At 34.1% G+C, this 19,304-nt stretch overlaps 1 protein-coding gene across 4 annotated transcripts in view; it reads left to right on the top strand.

Moving 5' to 3' along the window:
• The window catches only part of COP1 (COP1 E3 ubiquitin ligase), a 241,315-nt gene that overhangs the window by 121,606 nt on the left and 100,405 nt on the right, over positions 1-19,304 (top strand). For all 4 annotated transcript variants that reach the window (XM_045811397.2, XM_045811396.2, XM_045811398.2 and 1 more), the window contains 3 exons: positions 13,435-13,578; positions 15,514-15,622; positions 16,058-16,139. In XM_045811397.2, the coding sequence (XP_045667353.2) occupies positions 13,435-13,578; positions 15,514-15,622; positions 16,058-16,139 (335 nt within the window). The remainder of the gene's footprint in view (positions 1-13,434; positions 13,579-15,513; positions 15,623-16,057; positions 16,140-19,304) is intronic.

Genomic DNA, 19,304 nt, shown 5'->3' on the forward strand with positions numbered 1-19,304 from the left:
GATTAGTTTGTGCTTAACATTTCAAGAAACTGTTAATTGTTTTTAAAGTTATTGGGTTATTTTAAAATTCCAGCAATGTAACAGAGTTCCAGTTGTCCCAAATCCTCAATAACTCTTGGCATTGTCAGTCTTTACTAGGTTTGTAGTAATATTTTCTTTCTGTTTTACTTTGCATTTCCCTTATAACTAATGGTGTTTAATGTGCTTATTGACCATCTGTGTATCTGTACATTGAATAGATTTGAAACATCTATTCAAATCTTTTGCCCATTGTTAAAAAATCAGGTTTTACTATCATTGAATAATGAGAATTTTTATGTATTCTGGTTACAAGTTCTTTGTCAGATTTATGTACTGGTAGTATTTTCCTCCCAGTCTGTGGCTTGCCCTTTTTATTAATATTGTCTTTTTAAATTAAATAAGTATTTAATTTTGATGAATTCCAATTCATTAATTTTTTTAATGATTTAAGCTTTTTCTTATGGAAATGTTTTCCTGCCCCAAATGGTGAAAATTTTTCTTCTCTCTTTTCTTCTATAATTTTAATAGTTTTAGCTTATACATTTATGTCTATAATTCATTTCAAGTTAATATTTGTTTGGATTATGAAGTAAAGGTTGGGGTTATATACTTGTTCCAAGCAGCATTTGTTTAAAAGGTGAACTTTTTCCATTGACATCTTTGTTTAAAATCAATTGAGCATATATATATGAATCTATTTTTTTTTAAATTGGAAGTATAGTTGACAGATAAATTATTTAGTTTCAGGTGTACAACTTTATGATTTAAGTCTATACATTATGCTATGCTTATCACAAGTATAGGTCCCATCTGTCACCATACAACACCGTTGCAATACTATTGACTGTATTCCCTGTGCTGTACCATTTATCCCCATAACCGGAAGCCTGTACCTCCCACTCCCCTTTATCTATTTTGCCCTTCCCCCCAACTCCTCCCCTCTAGCAAGAATCAGTTTTTGTTCTCTGTATTTTATGAATCTGTTTCAGGTTTGCTTGTTTGTTTATTCATTTGTTTTATTTTTTAGATTCAACATAGAAGTAAAATCACATGGTATTTTTAGTTTATTTCACTTAACATAATTCCATGTAGGACTATCTATGTTGTTCCAAATGGCAAGACCTCATCCTTTTTTATGATTGGGAAATATTCCATTTGTGGGGGAGGGAGCATGCACACACCACATCTTCCTTATTCATCGATTGATAGACACTTAGGTTGCTTCCATATCTTGGGTATTATAAATAATGCTGCAGTTAACACGGGGGTGTGTATATTTTTTTGAATTAGTGTTTTTGTTTGCTTTGGGTAAACACCTAGTAATGGAATTACTACGAATCTTCTTCTTGACTCTCTTTTCTGTTGTATTACTCTGCATGTCTGCTATTAGGCCAGTACCACACTCTCATTATTATTATAGTTTTATATGAAGCCTTAAAATCAGGTAATGTAAGTCCCCCAACTTTATTATTATTTTTTAAAATTGTGTTGGCAATTCAAAGTCCTTTGCATTTCTGTAGAAAATTTTGAACAAGTGTGCTTTGTTTATTTTCTGCTGTGATGGTTTGAAAGAATTTTTATAGTAAGTCACAGTTTCTCTTATATATTTTTCTTCAGTGGTTTGTCTACTTGTTCCTATGGGAAATATGAAATAGATTTCTGATTTGTTAAGTCTATCTGACTGATATTTTGGGGACATACTTTTATATATTCATGATGAAATTTCTTTTGGACTGTACATTTTCATTCCAGATTAGTCCTCTGCATCATGGAATAGTTTTTTTTTATCATAGTTCTCTTGTTTTCCAATGAAGCGTGACAGCAATGACATTAATGATTCAATATTGGAATCTTATTGGTTGCTTTGTAAATACTACTAGAGGATAGAGAACTGAAAAATTGGATGTATTTTCTCCTTTAATTTCAAAAGTAAAGAATTAGAACTTCTGCTTGCATATGGATCTTTTCACTTTTACTAAATAGAAACTCATTCAGAGAGGACAAAATGTCATCAGTTTGGGGACAAAATATATTTTGTTTTCCAACTCTTGTTTTTTTTCTCTAGTAGGTGTTTTTATTCAATTTTTTATTAAACTTTTACTTATTCAGAAGTTACTTTCAGTTTGTCAAGCTTCTTTAATAAAGAGCATTTATCGTAGGATACAGTTATATTGTGCATAGAAAAGGTGTTTTAGGACAACGAGTCTACAACTAAATTAATATAACTAAATATAAATTATAACTTGCTGTAGACTTAAATGAGAAAAATGTGAAAATCAGTATGTTGATATTAAAGGTCTTCAAGATACATTTTTAATTTGACATTTACATTCTGTTCCAGAATATACTTTGTCAGATAATAATATATTTGTTCTAACTATTCAGTGATAGCCAGCAGGGATGGAAAAATAAAATCTTTTTCAAGACAGGGGTCTGTACATTAAGATTTGTGGGGGGCCACCTAGGTGGCTCAGTCGATTAAGCGTCCAACTCTTGATCTCAGCTCAGGTCTTGATCTCAGGGTCATGAGTTTGAGCCCTGCATTAGGCTCTATGCTGGGCATGGAGCCTAGTTTAAAAAACAAACAAACAAAACCTGTGAGTCAATTCTGAGCCATTGCTTAATTTTGTATAGCCTACAAGCTAAGAATCGTTTTTATGTTTTTGAAGTATTGAAAGAAAAATAAAGAATAATTTTTGTGACGTGTAAATTATATGAAATTGCAGATTTCAATGTTCATAAATAAAGTTTATGGATATATTGACAGTATTCTGAAATAAAATTAATAGATATTGCAATTTTTCCTATACACATAAAAACATTATAATGCCCTGACTCTAAAAAAGGAGAAATTAAAGGAGAATAATTTAAAATAAAATATACATCTTAATATATAAATTCTTAGATTGACAGCATTAGACAACATAATGAATAGTCAGATACTTGAACCTGCTTATAATGAATAATTTTGGAACATGTGGTGAATATTAAAAATGCAAGACTAGTTTGTCTTTAATGTATAATGGAATTCATTTCTATGATCAGATAATTATAGGCTTTTCACTTGCAAAAAGATGAGTGGTATAAATATCTTTGAAGGTCTAAAATAAATTTTAAGACAGTATAATCAATAGGACTGGAAGAGGGAAGGCAAAAATAACTTTGTCCATTGCTCAGAGTAAAGACTTAAAAGATACACTGAAGGACACCTGGGTGGCTCAGATGGCTAAGCGTCTGCCTTTGGCTCAGGTCATGACATCCAGGTTCTAGGATCGAGCCCCATGTTGGGCTTCCAGCTCAGTCAGTGGGGAGTCTGCTTCTCCCTCCCCCCCTGCTTGTTCTCTCTCTCTCTCTCTCTCTCTCTCTCTCATAAATAAACAAATAAATAAATAAAAAAAAATCTTTAAAAAAATCTGTTGAATCCTTTATTTCTTTCTGTATCAGTTCATGATGTCATAAAAATAGACACTGGACAGAAATACTACAATTCCCATTTATGAGAAAAACGGAAAGCAGAAAGAAATCAGATGGTCAAAGATTTTTTTAATTAAAAACGCATTTAAAACAATATGTCTCACAAAATAAAATAACATATAAAAGCCAACAAGTGGGGGCGCCTGGGTGGCTCAGTCCTTAAGCATCTGCCTTCCGCTCAGGTCATGAACCCAGCGTTCTGGGGTGGAGCCCTGCATCAGGCTCCCTGCTCAGCGGTAAGCCTGCTTCTCCCTCTCCCACTTCCCCTGCTTGTGTTCCCTCTTTCGTTGTCTCTCTCTCTCTCTGTCAAATACAAAAATAAATAAAATCTTAAAAAAAAAAAAACCCCAACAAGTATAATTGATAAATGTAAATAGGATAAACTTCCCATCAAAAGGGAGGTATCTTCACATTAGATTACAATGTAAATTTCCTAAGTTTTAGATCTGTGAATGTTGAAAATAAGGTTTAATTCAGACTAGAAAACAGTAAACCTCAGTCTATATCTTTGTCTCTCTCAGTTTCTCTGTCACACATACACACACAACTTCCTGATGATCAGGGTTGAGTCCGTGATGAAGTTTAAGTAGTTATAAATATCTTTATAGATGGAAAATCCCTCTGCTGACTCTAAGACAAAATAAATGCATTAGTTGTGTGAGACTTTAAATGAGGTTAGATCTTAGTCCATGGCATATTAAATGCAAAAATTATAGCAATTATGGCAGCCCTAAATAACATAACTAGCAATTTAGAACACATACACAAACATGTATAAAGAATATGACCTCTTTGAAAGTGTCCATTGAATATCAGAAACTATACAGAATCTAAACCATATATAACATTTCAAATTACAGAAAATTAAAAAAGCATTCTCTGATCACAAGGCAGTAAGAGCAGACATTTATAATAAAATTAGGAAACAGGAAAAACCTACCACATGGAAATTTATTTATTTTGGCAACTCTAAGCTTAAAGTGGAAATGAAGCCACTTTGGTGAAACTTCTATATATTAGAACTTAATAGGACACAGCTAAATTGCTCAAAATTCCTTGTTTTAGGGCTCTTGGGTAGCTTAGTCGTCTAAGTGTCAGGTCATGATCTCAGAGTCCCTGAATCGAGTCTGGTGTCGGGCTCCCTGCTTAGTGGGGAGTCTGCTTCTCCCTCTGACTCTCTCCTCTCTTGTGCTTTCTCTGTCTCTCTGTCTCTCAAATAAATAAATAAAATCTTAAAAAAAACCTCCTTGTTTTAAATAGTTAAGTATTGAGGAAGGTAAGAAAATAACTTAAGCACCCAACTGAGTAAGTTAGAAAAAGAAGAAAATAAACCTAAATAAAGTAAGAAAATAAAGTATAAACGTGAAAAAAATGAATTATTAAAAACAGAATTACTCAGTTAATGAGCTTTTTTTTTTTTAAAGGTTTTATTTATTTATTTGACAGAGATAGAGACAGCCAGCAAGAGAGGGAACACAAGCAGGGGGAGTGGGAGAGGAAGAAGCAGGCTCATAGCGGAGGAGCCTGATGTGGGGCTTGATCCCATAATGCCAGGATCACGCCCTGAGCTGAAGGCAGACGCTCAACTGCTGTGCCACGCAGGCGCCCCCAGTTAATGAGCTTTTTAAAACAAAAGATGCAAATTGTTAGTAACCCATTCAGGTACAACTAGGAGAAACTGCAAGTTTATAGAATAAGAAATGAAAGTGAGGAAATAATTACAGGTACACTGATAGAAAAAAAAATCAGAGTAAACACTTTGCTCATACTTATTGCAAATAGACTTGGGATCTTGGATGAAAGATTTCATTATCCCGGAAACATAAATGATTTGAACTGATTCTAGAAGAGACCAGAAAATCTACTCAGGACAATTACAATGGAAAAATAAGGAAAGTTGTCAAACAGAGAATAATAAACCTAACTGGAAATGTGGGGGATCTAAAAGAATTGTAAAATACTGCTGAAGAAACAGAGAAAATTTGAATCAAGACCTAACATAAGCCTAGGGGAAAGACTAAGCATCACAAGAATTCACTTTTCCCTTAATGTATACGTTTGACATGATTGCGAAGAAAATACTATCAGGATACATTTTGTTTGTTTTTGGAAGTAAGTTGGTGCTAAACCAAAGAATATAGTTGCAAAACATGTAGGCAAAATCTGAAGAAAAAGATTAATGAAAGAGCACTCATTCCTACAAGATGTCACAACATGTTATGATGAATCAGTAATTAAAACTTTGGTACAAGTAAAGAATGGATAATGTCTACAATTATTTCAAATTCTTGTAAGAAGTTGGTATATATCCTATAGACTGCATTTCTAATAAATGAGAAAAAATTATTCAGTAAATAGGGCAACTAGGTAATGGTCTAGAAAAATAGAAATTTATATCTCTGCTGTCATAGTTTATTATTATTTTTAAAATATTTGAGAGAGCTCACACAAGCAGGTGGAGGAGCAGAGGGAGAGGGAGAAGCAGACTCCCTGCTGAGGCGGGAGCCTCACATGGGGCCGGATCCCAGGACTCCAAGATCATGACCTAAGCCAAAGGCAGATGCTTAACCCACTAAGCCACCCAGGCCTCTCTCTGCTGTCATATTTTAAAATAAACTTCAGATGGAATGAATATCTGAATGGAAAAAAAAAAAGAAACTTGATAAGTATTAGAAGAAAATATAAGTTTAAAAAATCTTGTAGAAGAAAGTAAAGCAGAGGGAGATAATGCAGGGAGGCAGCTGGTAGAGTGTGGAGAGCTGCAGTTTGAAACAGAGTAGACAAATGGCCTTAGTGAGAGCTATCATTTGATTCAATACCTGAAGGAGGTGAGGGAATATGCCTTGCATGTTTGGGGACTATCAGTTGCATTGGCTCCTGAGGTAGGAATAGGCTTGGAATTTCCTAGGTTTTCCTTTGTGCCAGTGTAACTGGAAGAAGGGGGAGCAGGGGTGGGGTGGGGAGGAGGCAAATCCCATACATTTTATAATCACTTTGCCTTTTTCATGAGGTTGAGCAGGAAGCCTTTAAAAGATTTTGAACCAAAATAATGATGATTTGACTTGTTTAAAAATGGACTATGAGGGTCAAGTATGGAAGCAGGGTATCAGTATGGAGCCTATTATGATAATACAGACGTGAGATAATGGTAGCTTGAATGAGAGGCATGGCAGTGAGCTATTGAGAAGTGCTTAGATTTGTTACATTTTGAAGTTTAAGCTGAAAGAGTTGCTATTAAAATTAATAAAAGGGATGGGGTTAGTTAATAAAATGAGGAAGATGCTTGGTGGGGAATTCAGAAACTCAGTTTAGGACAGATTAAGATACTTGTTAGATTAAAATTGGAGCTGTCAAGTAGGTATGAGCCAATAAGAGAGAGGTCTGGTATGTGAGACAAACATTTGATCATCATCAGTGTATAGTTTTAAAGTCACAAGACTAAATGAGATCCCCAAAGAAGTCCACGTAGATGAAAAAATGAAGCATGAGGATACTTGTACTGGGGGATACTTGAATGTGGAAGTGGATGCAGGAGAAGGAAGGAACAGTCTATACTGTGATGGAGCTGCTAGTGAGGTATGAGAAGCACCGTCTCTGTTGAGGAGGGAGCTATTCTCTAAGTCAGCTACTGCTGATATTCAAGCAAGATAAGAATTCAGAGCTGACTATTAGATTTAGCAACCTGAAGGTCAACGTTGACCTTGATAGAGCATTTCCAGTGGTGAAGATGAAAGCTTGGTTCCATAGGGTTAAAGCGAATGGGAGGAGAAAAACTGGAGCCAGTGAGTATGGACAACTTTTTTTGCAACAGTTCTGCTATCAGAAAGGAAAGAAATAAGGTGGCAGCTAAAATGGAATGAGGATTTTAAGAGATATTTTGTTTTGTTTGTGTTTTACTTGAAGAAAACATACTGAAAGGCTTATGAGAAAGATCTAGGAGAATGGAAAAATTAATGAGAGAGGAGAGAGAAGGAGAATTGAGGAAGCAATCCTGGATTAGGTAAGCAAAAATGAGATCTAATGCACAAGTAGGTGCATTAGTCAGGTATAGGAGCTTTGATCCTTCCTCAGAGTGATAAGGGAGGTGGCAGAGTATATCAGAATATATATTCTGGTAAATGGAGAGTGTGGTGATGGGAGCCTTTGGAAATTATCTTCTTATTCTTTTTATATTTTTGCTAAACCAGAGAGCAAAATAATCTGCTGAAAGTGATAATGAAGAAGGGGATTTGGGAAATTTGAGAAGAATGAAGAAATTGTATGCCTGTCTTTACCCAAATAGAAGAGTCTGTATACAAGGGACATTTACCATAAAGCTAGGCAGTGTTAACGTCCCACTTGAATTTAAAATTAAGTGTATTAAAATGCATGTGATTTTTGACCAAGCACTTCATATTCTAGGTATATTTAATGATACTCTTCCATATGTGAAAGGAGGAGGACACACATGGAAGGATATTTTATTGCAGCATTGTTAAACAGTGAAAGATTAGAAAGTAAATGTTCCTCATTAATAAACTGGTGAAATAATTTATGATACATTCATATGTTTGAATTCTGTACGACCATTGGGAAAAAATAAGGTACCCTAGTATGAACTAATATGAAATGATTGTCAGGATACTGTGGAGAGGGCAAGGTATAAGTCAATATGTATGATTTCATCCCATGTGTTTAGTTAGATGAAAGAATATGAATACATAGATGCTTGTTTATTCACAGGGTAATGCTAGTAGGATGCATAAGCTGAAAATACTGGTTGCCTCCAGGGAGGGCAGTTGGGTGCTTATTTGGCAAGATTGGAAGGAAGACTTGCTTTTTCTCTATGTGATTTTTGAACCATTGCCTATATACATATCGTTTTAGAAAAAGTTTCAAGAAAATATTCGGGCCAGGTTGTGGTGGATCCTCAGTGGTAGCTGGAATATGGATTTTACATTGTGGTAAATGAGCAGAATTATGTGAACAGAGCTGTGTTTTTGAAAATTTACCTTTTTATCAGTCGTTCAAATAGATTAGAAAAGAGAAGGTCAGAAGGAGCAGACTTGGTAAAGAAGCTGTTGCAATAGCCCAGATTAGTGTTAATGCATGCCTAATTCATATTTCTGTGAATTTCTCAAATGTCGTGTTCTGGTTTTTTAACATCTTATTTTCCATCCATCAGTTAGGTCAGCATTTGGCAGATAACAGGCATACTGGGTATTTGATGGCTGAAAATATTCATGCATCATCCACTTTATTCCAGTAGGCCTCAGTAATCAGTGTCTCTTGAATTTCTGTAGCGTCTTCTGTTTCTATCATTTGGCATCTGCTTTTATTATGTTATAATCTTTCCCAGTAATTATAATCCCCATGAGGCTGTCTTACTCTTTATCTGCCTATGTTTAACTTGTTGTAAAGGATACATTGTTATTTTATCACCATCGTACATATAATATAGTATGTATAATTCTGTTATTACTATTGTTTATTTTGACTTTGGATATGTTCTTTGAAGACCAGTCCTTTTATTCTCATTAAAATGGAAGTGTTTTCTCTAAGATTTATTTATTTGAGGGGTGAGGGGCAGAGGCAGAGGGAGAGAATCCTCAAATAGACTCCTTCTTGAGCACAGAGTCTGACACGGGGCTCAGTCCCAGGATCCTGAGATCATGACCTAAGCTGAAATCAAGATTCAGATGCTTAACTGACTGAGTCAACCAGGTGCCCCAAAATGGGAGTTTTTTGTAGTGATTGAGAGCATAAACTCTTGAACCAGATTGCTTGAATTTGAATTATCTAGTGAAGTTTGGGCAAATTACTTAACATCAGTATAACTTGGAGATTGGAAGATTATTTAACATCAATATACAGTGGAGATTTGAAGATCAAATACATTTTATGTGAGTGCTTAACACAATGTTTTATACATAGTGAGTATTATGTATGTTATGGTTTAGCTATTATTATTGATTGATTTTGGAGAAAGTCAATTGAATAACATAAATTCTTATTTACCTTCCCTATGTTTGATCTGCCTATTTCTTTTTATTAAAATGGCCAAATTCTTTCTTTCCTTGAAATTATAGCAGCCTCTGTCTCCTGAGGCACACTATCTTGGTGATGAATTGGATCTCTAACAACTGTGTTCCCTTTACATTTTCTTTTGATAAGTAGGATTCCAGTGTTAAGAGATATTAATCCACTTTGTTAATACTTGTTTTGTAATTGCAAAACCAGTATGACACAGTAGGAGCACTAATTCCCTTGTTGAGTTATTGCCGTCTTTGCATTGCCTCGTTCCACACTGTACTAGAGGGATGAGTTAATCACCTGTCCTGTGTGGTCTGTTGCCTTGATGCTTAATCACTTGACTGATGACCCTTTTGACAAAGACTATAGCCAGTTTCCTACAGCTGAATTAACCTTTTACAACTATTTAAATAAATCACTTTTTAAAAACAGTTGAAACATTCCAAGTGTGAAAGAAAAATGCAGCTTATTTCCAAGTTTAAAATAAGTCCCCATTAATCTTATTTCAAAGCAAATGTTTGTATATTTTGAAATTTTAAAAAATTCTGTGAAACTGAATTTATCATTGCAATAAGCTTTCATAAACCACTTGCTTTAAGAATTAACTGGTGGGGGCGCCTGGGTGGCACAGCGGTTAAGCGTCTGCCTTCGGCTCAGGGTGTGATCCTGGCGTTGTGGGATCGAGCCCCATATCAGGCTCCTCCGCTGTGAGCCTGCTTCTTCCTCTCCCACTCCCCCTGCTTGTGTTCTCTCTCTCACTGGCTGTCTCTATCTCCGTCGAATAAATAATAAATAAAATCTTAAAAAAAAAAAAAAAGAATTAACTGATGGTCGCCTGCCTGGCTCAGGCGGTAAAGTATCTGCCTTTGCCTCAGGTCATGATCCTGAGGTCCTGGGATCAAGTTCCGAGTCGGGCTCCCTTCCTCTTCTCCCTTCACCCCTCCCCCGTGCTTGTGATCACTTTCTCTCTCTCTCTCTCTCAAATAAATAAATGAAATTTGAAAAAAAAAGAATTACTGGTGATAGTGGATAGTAGAAATGAATTTTGTATAACAAGCAAAACTTATTACACATTTTTAAACTTCATTGCACAAGTGGGAATGTTTCAATTTGTTTACTTTTCATTCTGCTTTTGTTTCAACTTAACTAGACACTGTTGAATTATTTTTGTTTGTTATCAGATTTTATAATTAAAGCAGCTGAAGTATTGTATTATGAAACAAGAGGCTGTCCATTTTGGAGTAGCCCTGAAAAACTCTCTGTACCTAAAAACTAAACTCTTCATTTGAGTTGTTCCGCTGTTAATTTGAGTTGTTCTGTGATATGTTTTTAAAATCTAATTATGTTTATGTTTACAATCAGATAGGATTAAATCCGTCAGCGTTTGGAAACAAATGATTCCGTGTTTGGAAGCACTTAAATCCTGCTTCTTAGTGATGTGTGGAACTACTTGGATTTTTTTTAAAAAGGCAGCTGTTTATCTCCCTTTTTACCAGAATTTACTGGAATTATTATTCTTTATACTTTTTGGTCGGTATTTTTATTAGAATTTTATTGTTTTTAAATTATAAAAAATATAAATATCCCAAAATATTAAAAAAGGATACTGTATAGATACTTGATACCCCAATATTTAAGAAGAAAACATAACTAGAACGTAAGAAAATAACAATGAAGTTAAAAGAAAAAGTTAACTTTTAAAAAAGATTTATTTATTTATTTTAGAGAGAGAGAGAGAATCTCAAGTAGACTCTCCACTGAGTGCAGAGCCTGATGTGGGGCTTGATCTCATGCCCTTATGGCCTGAGATCATGACCAAGAGTCATATGCTTTAATCAAGAGTCAGACGCTTTACCCAACTGCACCACCCAGGTGCCCCTAAAAGGTTAATTTTTAGTATTAGTTAAGAATGAGCTAATGCAGCTAAATAATAACCTTTCTTGAAAAAAGAGAGCTATCGTATTTACATCATCAAATCAATTCCTTTGACAGCTGTTTTTGTTTATGTGGTAATTTTCTCCCTGCATTGCCTTGGGCTGTTATTTTAATAAACTAGTGTTTAAACTTCTTTTTTCTTAAAACCTGATAGGTTGGAAATGGCCTATTAATTTTTACTTCTACAACACTAGAATGCTGTCGATTTATTAGCCTCGTATATTTGTAGGTGGAGTAAAAGTATTTAACTAGTTCTTCCTTGAAGTCTCAGCCATGCCCAAACCTCCTAAGTTAAGGATAGGATTTCAGTTCCGATAACTGTTGTTTGCCAGACACAGTAATATTTCTCCTTCAGTGGCATTAGGCTATGGGTGTAAATTGAATCAGGATGGATGAATAGTTGCCATCAATATAGTTATGCTGCATTAGAATCTGTAGGGCAGATAACAGCTGAGTCAGCAGTTCAGTTACAGTTGTTGTACAAATAAATTCATTGCATTGCCACATAGTCCTATTTTATTGGAGAGAATATATACTGATTTGTGCTATAGTCAGTAACGTTTAATGAAATTATTTTAAATGGTATAAAATTAAGGAAGGATTTAAAGCTATAATTTAAAAGTGACCATCTCAATGTGTTTTTATGCAAAATATTCTTACTGTGTACCTATTTCTTTTATTCGTCATTAGCTTATTAGCACGCTTTTAACTAAATTATTAACTGATAATTAACTGTTCTATAAAAGGATATCAGAGGCAACCCAGAAAGAAAAGTATGCCATGTAGGTATTTATATACATTTAATGAATGCTCGATATATGCAGAATATCATATCATATCATCTTAGCCATTTACAAGCTGACTGTAGGCAAATTGCTTCACCTCTAATCCTCGGTTTTCTCATGTGTAAAATGTGGATAAAGATAATACCTATCTCATAGGGTCATTATGGGAATTAAGTGAGCTAATATATGCTGAGATTAGGGGTCAGTGAATGTTAGCTGTTATTATTATGTAATTAATTATAGATCAGTGAGGATTCTTACACGTTCTCTAGCCTTATGGCTAAGCTTCTAGAAAAGATGCTTAACTCTTTGAGAAATAATGTATGTGATGATTCATTTCACTCTTCCATTAGGTTACTTAAATTTCTTGCTGGTTATATAGCAACTTTGTTGAGGCTCCAAGTTAAGTTCTATAAAGGTGAATAAGGTCTCCTTTGCTTTGAAGTATCTTATTTTGGAACTTGTATAAGAAGTCAGTAAGAGAGGGGTGAATTCCCTGAGTAACTCTAAAAAAAGGGAGATTTTTAGTTTTTCTCTTTTTTGTGGCATAAGAAATCTGTATTGGAGGTTCATAAGACAGATCATCTTTGGGAGGTTAGAAATGTGTTTGGGAAAAACATAATGATAAGTTAATTATTCTATTTTTATGTGTATTTTATACCTTTGTCATCACTTCCTTTTTTTAATTGCTTCAGTAATTCAGTTTTTATACTAATTTATTAAAATAGCATTAAATACTGTGAAATTCTGTCATCCTCACAAAATGGTAGAAGGGAAATAGTTAGAATTTATGAAAAGATTATTTGATAATTCTCTTTTGACATATTTTTTAATATACCAAACCATTAAATCTTTCCTTGCTACTTTTATAATTTAATTTGTTAGTTAGCCTTTATAGTTGGGTAAGTTGTAATATGGTTACTAAAGTTGAATTGAAAAACATGTCAAGTTTCAAGGAATAAAATACCTGTAAGCAGAATTCTGGAGCTATGCACAGTTCTCTACCACTTGTAATTTGCTATGTCTTGATAATGACTTTATCTGGATATAGATCCTAGTATAATTTGAGGGCATTTCAAGTAGATCTCTTATTCTTATAGACACAATGACTTTAGAAATAGGAAAAAAACTCTGAAATGTTGTCACTGTAAATGTCACAGGGAAAGGCAAATAGTCTTACTGACCAAATATACACTTTCTTCCATAGTATTGAATTTGACCGGGATTGTGACTATTTTGCAATTGCTGGGGTTACAAAGAAAATTAAGGTCTATGAATATGGCACAGTCATTCAGGATGCGGTGGATATTCATTACCCTGAAAATGAAATGACCTGCAATTCCAAAATCAGGTACTTAGATTATTTTTTTGGACATAATGCAGTGTGTGTATGACCTTTAATATCTATGATTCATATGAGTTTGTTATTTTACCTTTCTGTGAGATTCCCTATTCAGTCATGGTAGACACTGATTGTATACAAAGGATACTTTAGAATCTGTCTTATAGGTAGATATTGGTTGCTTTTTCTCTGTGGGGGTTAGTAGTCATTGTTTTTCTATTTGACAAATGAAAATCTTGTCTTAGTTTCACTTAATCAAATAAAAATTTTTGTTGTAATTGGCTTCAAGGGGTGTTGAATAAAGGATTACTGTAGCCTATGAATAGTGTCTGAAAGTCAGGAATTTTTCCCCAACATGTGCAGGTCTCCAAATTTTATATTGTTTATAATTTTAAGAATTCTTTTTATAAGAACATTGTGCTGCTTTTCATTGAGGGCCTAATATTTAAGTTTCATATAGTAAGGGTTAAAGTTCATAATGAGTGCTTTTCAGATCTGGAATACTGTTAAAAATGCAGAAACTGGGAATTACTTCAGATCTACCTTCCTCGAATCTCAGGGGAATCTTAGAATCTGCATTTTTAAAACAAGTTTCCTAAGCTATTCTCATTGGCACCGGCTTAAAATGGAATGATACAAGGAAATCATCTAATTATAAATTTATGTAGAACTTTGAACATTTTCCAGTTATCCTTATAGTCTTTTTTACCTGAATGAATGACATACATAGTCTAATTCTAATGCAGTCTGTTGGGAATACTGTCCTGTTAAAGTCTGAGGCACCCAGGCACCCCTTCATAGGATTATACTTCAAATAAATCCACGCAATACACTCGGCATAATACTTGGCCATTATCAAGATTCATAGTAAATGTTGCTGTAATGACAATGTGGATTAGGGGCTTTACCTTTACTGTCTTGACACGTAAAAATACGGCAATAGTTTATGGCATGTTGGGGTAAATGGAAGAAGCTGTTTAAGGCTGGAAGCTATGGGCTTAGGACTGAAAGGATCAATGTATAAGAATGCCTAAAGCCAATTTGGAGCATACCAGTTGTGAAGGTGACCTAAATTACCCCAAACCACAGCTAGTAAGTGGCAGATCTGGAATTTGAGCTCAGGTCTATCTTACTCCAAAATTTAGCTCTTTTAACTGTCCATATAACTTCTCCCAGAAATCCAGTAACTATATGTAAACATGCAGACGAATTCTTACAGGCTCTGAAATTGAGCATGAATGCAACCAGTGGAGAGTAAAAGACTTTACTGTTTTCATGTGCTTTGAAGTCATCTAGGTTAATTGCTTTCTAAGTGACTTTTCCCCTTAATATACATTAGTTTTACTACATGATTCACATACGTGTCTCACCAAAAGCATACATTTTTAGTTGTTGCATTCTAGGTTTTGGAGCACTTGAGAATAGCTGAAACCGTAAAACGTTAAAAGCTTCATTCTGTTATATTCAGTCAAAAGCTTATATTAAGATTTTTATTTTGGGATGTAAATACAGAAACCCAATTCAAATTAGTTTATTAGCTTATATGATTCAGCACAACTTGATCCAGGGGCCTACACAATTTGATTAGGTTTCTGTCATTGTGCTTTGGCATGCTTTGTGTCCTGTTGGCCTCTGTTTTCACTCATAGACATGCTCTCCTCATGTATGAAAGATGGCCAGTGGTGGCTGCAGGCTTATGTCCATCTTTTGGCTAGTGACTAGAGTGAATAGTGGGAAGGGTCGTTACTTGGTAGTTCAGTAGAAAAACTTGGAAGTTATTTGATAATATTTCTTCTCAGCTATGTTGTGGGCAGATTAATCATTATGAAGTCACGTAGACCATTTGAAAAGGGTTCTAATGTTTCTTTACACACCAGAATTCTTTGTATTCGTTGGAATTTATTTTTACATAAAGTAAGGCTTAACTATCTTTCTTTCTTTCAGCTGTATCAGTTGGAGTAGTTACCATAAGAATCTGTTAGCCAGCAGTGATTATGAAGGCACTGTCATCCTATGGGATGGATTTACAGGACAGAGGTCAAAGGTTTATCAGGTAAATAAGGATACTAGTTATTTGTTTTAAGGATCACATTTTTACTTACTGATTATAGTTATAATTACAAGTTAATGATTTATAATTATAAATTTTAAGCCACTATTTAGCATTTTTTATACCTATGCCATAGCAGATAATGCTTACAAGTTTAAAGTCACTAGCATTTTTTATCCTTCTGTAATAGGAAATAATGCTTTTCTGAAGCATTGCTTCAGACTTGTTTTGCATTTGTAGAATGTGTCAAATGAATTTCCAAAATCAATAAAATATGTATATATAAAAAGTTTGGGAATTACTTCACATCTCATTTGTTTTCATGGCCTGTTCTCTCTCCCTCTCACCAGAGCAATAAATTGGTATCAAGCTTTTTGCTTTATTTATTTTAAGATCTATATTCTGTCTGAGACGACTTTGTCTTCCTTTTATATCCAGGAGCACGAGAAAAGGTGTTGGAGTGTTGACTTTAATTTGATGGATCCTAAACTCTTGGCTTCAGGTTCTGATGATGCAAAAGGTACCATTTGACTCCTTCCTACTTTCCCTCACTCCCTTACCCCCAACTTAATTCCTTTTTACTAGCAACGATACAGATATTTATTAAAAATCATAACACTTCTTTGTGATTATTATTCTAAAAATAATCTAAGGACAACAATCTATATCTTTTTTGGAGTGAAAGAAAAATATCTTCATTATAATAATATTTTCTGGATTCATGTCATATGGTGATGTTTTGATAACCAATTCCTTTATATATAACATCAAGTAAACTTTTTTTTGCTGAAATATTTAGACATATCGGTTTGTTATATTCAATTTCTAGTGTATACTGAAGTCTTTTAACTAAGTTTATCATATTTCAAGGAAAAATTTTACATCTTTTTTGACCAATTTAATTGACCTCTTTTATTTTTTCTTATATATCCCTCTTTACTGTTCATTTCTTTTCAGTTGTCCTCCCTGTTTTGTTTTGTTTTGTTTGTTTTGGCCTGGTTCTTCTCACCATTAGACTTACAGAGCCCTGTTAACAGATTTCTGTTACCTTATAGTTAACAGCCCTAATTTTTTTGCCATTCTTTTCTACATGTAACCTCCAGACTTAGATAGGCAAAGATAGTTCTAGTGTTGAAAAGTTTATTTCACAACTAATAGTGCATGCCCTATTCTGTAAGTGGGAAATGAACATGACTGGACTTTCCCCCAAAAGATCAAAAAGTAGCAAGTCGTTTACCCATAGTAGTTTTAGATTGGAATACCTTTCTTCTTGATTGTTTTAAGAAATTATCCTTGAATTTCTAAATTATTTAGAGCATCATATGACAATTGATATTTGTATGTTTGAATACAAAGTTTCACTAATTAATGTTAAATGTTCTTTTTCATAGTATACTGGGGATAGCTTTTATTGAGTTGAATACTTATATTTTTGTACTGAAGATTAATATTTACTCAAAGGTGGTGACTAGTCAGAGTCTTCTCTGGAAAATAGAAGCCATTCGAAACAATTTAAGAAGAAAGAAGTAGAAAGGGATTTTTAAAGTTATTTATTCATGTTAAATTGTATTAAAATACACATAATATAAAATTAACTGTTCTAACCATTTCGAGTGTACTGTTCTGTAGCATTAAGTACCTTCACATTGCAATCTTCACTACCATCGGTCCGCAGAACTTTTTTCATATCACCAAACTGAAACTGTACCCATTAAACATAACTCCCCATTACCCTTTTGCCAGCCCTTTGCAGTCATGTTTCTACTTTCTATGAAACTTACTACTCATAGCTACCTTATATGAGCGGAATCTTAAGTATTTGTCCGTTTGTGACTGGCTTATTTCATTTAGCATAAAGTCTTCAAGGTTCATCCATGTTGTTGCATGTGTCAGGATTTCTTTTGCAAGGGTAAATTATAATCTGTTGTGTGAATGTATCACATTTTGTTCATTCGTTCATTCGATGGACAGACATTAGGGTTATTTCTACCTTTTGGGCTCTCATGAAAAATGCCACTATGAACATGAGTGACAAAATATTTTTTTTATGTCTTGGTTTTAGTTCTGGGTATATACTCAGAAGTGGAATTGCTGGATCATATGGTACTTACATGTTTAATTTTTTGAGGAACCATCGTTCTGTTTTCCATAGTGGCTGTACCATTTTACATTTCCACCAGCAGTGCCTAACTATTTCAGTTTCTCCATCTCTTCATCAACATCAGTTATTTCCTTCCTTCCTTCCTTCCTTCCTTCCTTCCTTCCTTCCTTCCTTCCTTCCTCCTTCCTTCCTTCCTTCCTTCCTTCCTTCCTTAATATTAATAACTTTAATGATGTGAAATGGTGTCTTATTGTGGTTTTGCTTTGCATTTCCCTAATGATAGTGATGTTGAGTATTTTTTCATGTGTTTATTGGTCATTTGTATGTCTTCGTTGGAGAAATGATTATTCAAGTCCTATGCCCATTTTTTAATTAGGTTTTTGTTTGTTTTTTTGGCTGTTGTTGTTGAATTGTAGGAGTTCTCTGGATATTCTCTGGATGTTAATTCCCTTAATCAGATATGTGATTTATTGATAGTGTGCTTTGATGCACAAAAATTTTCATATTGCTGAAGTCCAAATTGTCTAATTTTCTATTGTTGCCTGTGCCTTTGGTGTCCTATCCAAGGAGTCATTCGTTACATTGGATTCAGTGTAATGAAGATTTTTGCCCTTTGTTTTCTTAAGAGTTTTATAGTTTTAGCTCTTATGTGTCCTTGATCCATTTTGAGTTAACTTTTGTATATGGTGTAAATAAGGTTCTGACTTCATTCTTTTACATGTGAATATCCATTTTTCCCAGCACCACTTGTTAAAAAGATCGTCCTTTCCTTATTGAAAGGTCTTGGCACCCTTGTCAAGAATAATTTGATTATACCTTTAAGGGTTTGTTTCTAGAGTCTTTCTCTTGGTTGGTCTGTTTTTTTTATTGCCACTATTTTACTGTTTTGTAGCTTTGTTTTGAAATCAGGAAGTGTGAATCCTCCATCTTTTTTCTTTTTTTCCCCCAAGTTTGTTTTGGCTATTTAGGGTCTACTAAGATCCCATATGAATTTTAGGTGGATTTTATTTTATCATTTCTTCTGATTACTTTGGATTTAATTTTCTCTTCGTTTTCTAGTTTCCTAAATTGAAAGCTTGAGTTATTGATTGTAGATCTTTTCTCTTTGCTAACATATGCATTTAATGTTATAAAAGTCCCTTTAAGTATTGTATCCCACAAGTTTTGTTAAGTTTTATTTTAATTTTATCTCAAAATACTAAAAATTGTTTTTGAGATTTCTTTTTTTTTTTTTTTTAAAGATTTTTTATTTATTTATTTGACAGAGATAGAGACAGCTAGCGAGAGAGGGAACACAAGCAGGGGGAGTGGGAGAGGAAGAAGCAGGCTCATAGAGGAGGAGCCTGACGTGGGGCTCGAACCCGGAACGCCGGGATCACGCCCTGAGCCGAAGGCAGACGCTTTAACCGCTGTGCCACCCAGGCGCCCCTGTTTTTGAGATTTCTTATTTGACTTATGTATTATTTAGAAGTGTGTTGTTTAACCTCTAGGCATTTTGGAATTTTCTAGCTTTCTGTTACTGATTTCTAGTTTAATTCATTTGTAGTCTAAGAGATACATTATTTAATTTCTCCTGTTTTAAAT

This window comes from Ursus americanus, chromosome 2, assembly GCF_024610735.1.
Source record: "Ursus americanus isolate L20-20 chromosome 2, mUrsAme1.1.p, whole genome shotgun sequence".
Lineage (NCBI taxonomy): Eukaryota > Metazoa > Chordata > Mammalia > Carnivora > Ursidae > Ursus > Ursus americanus.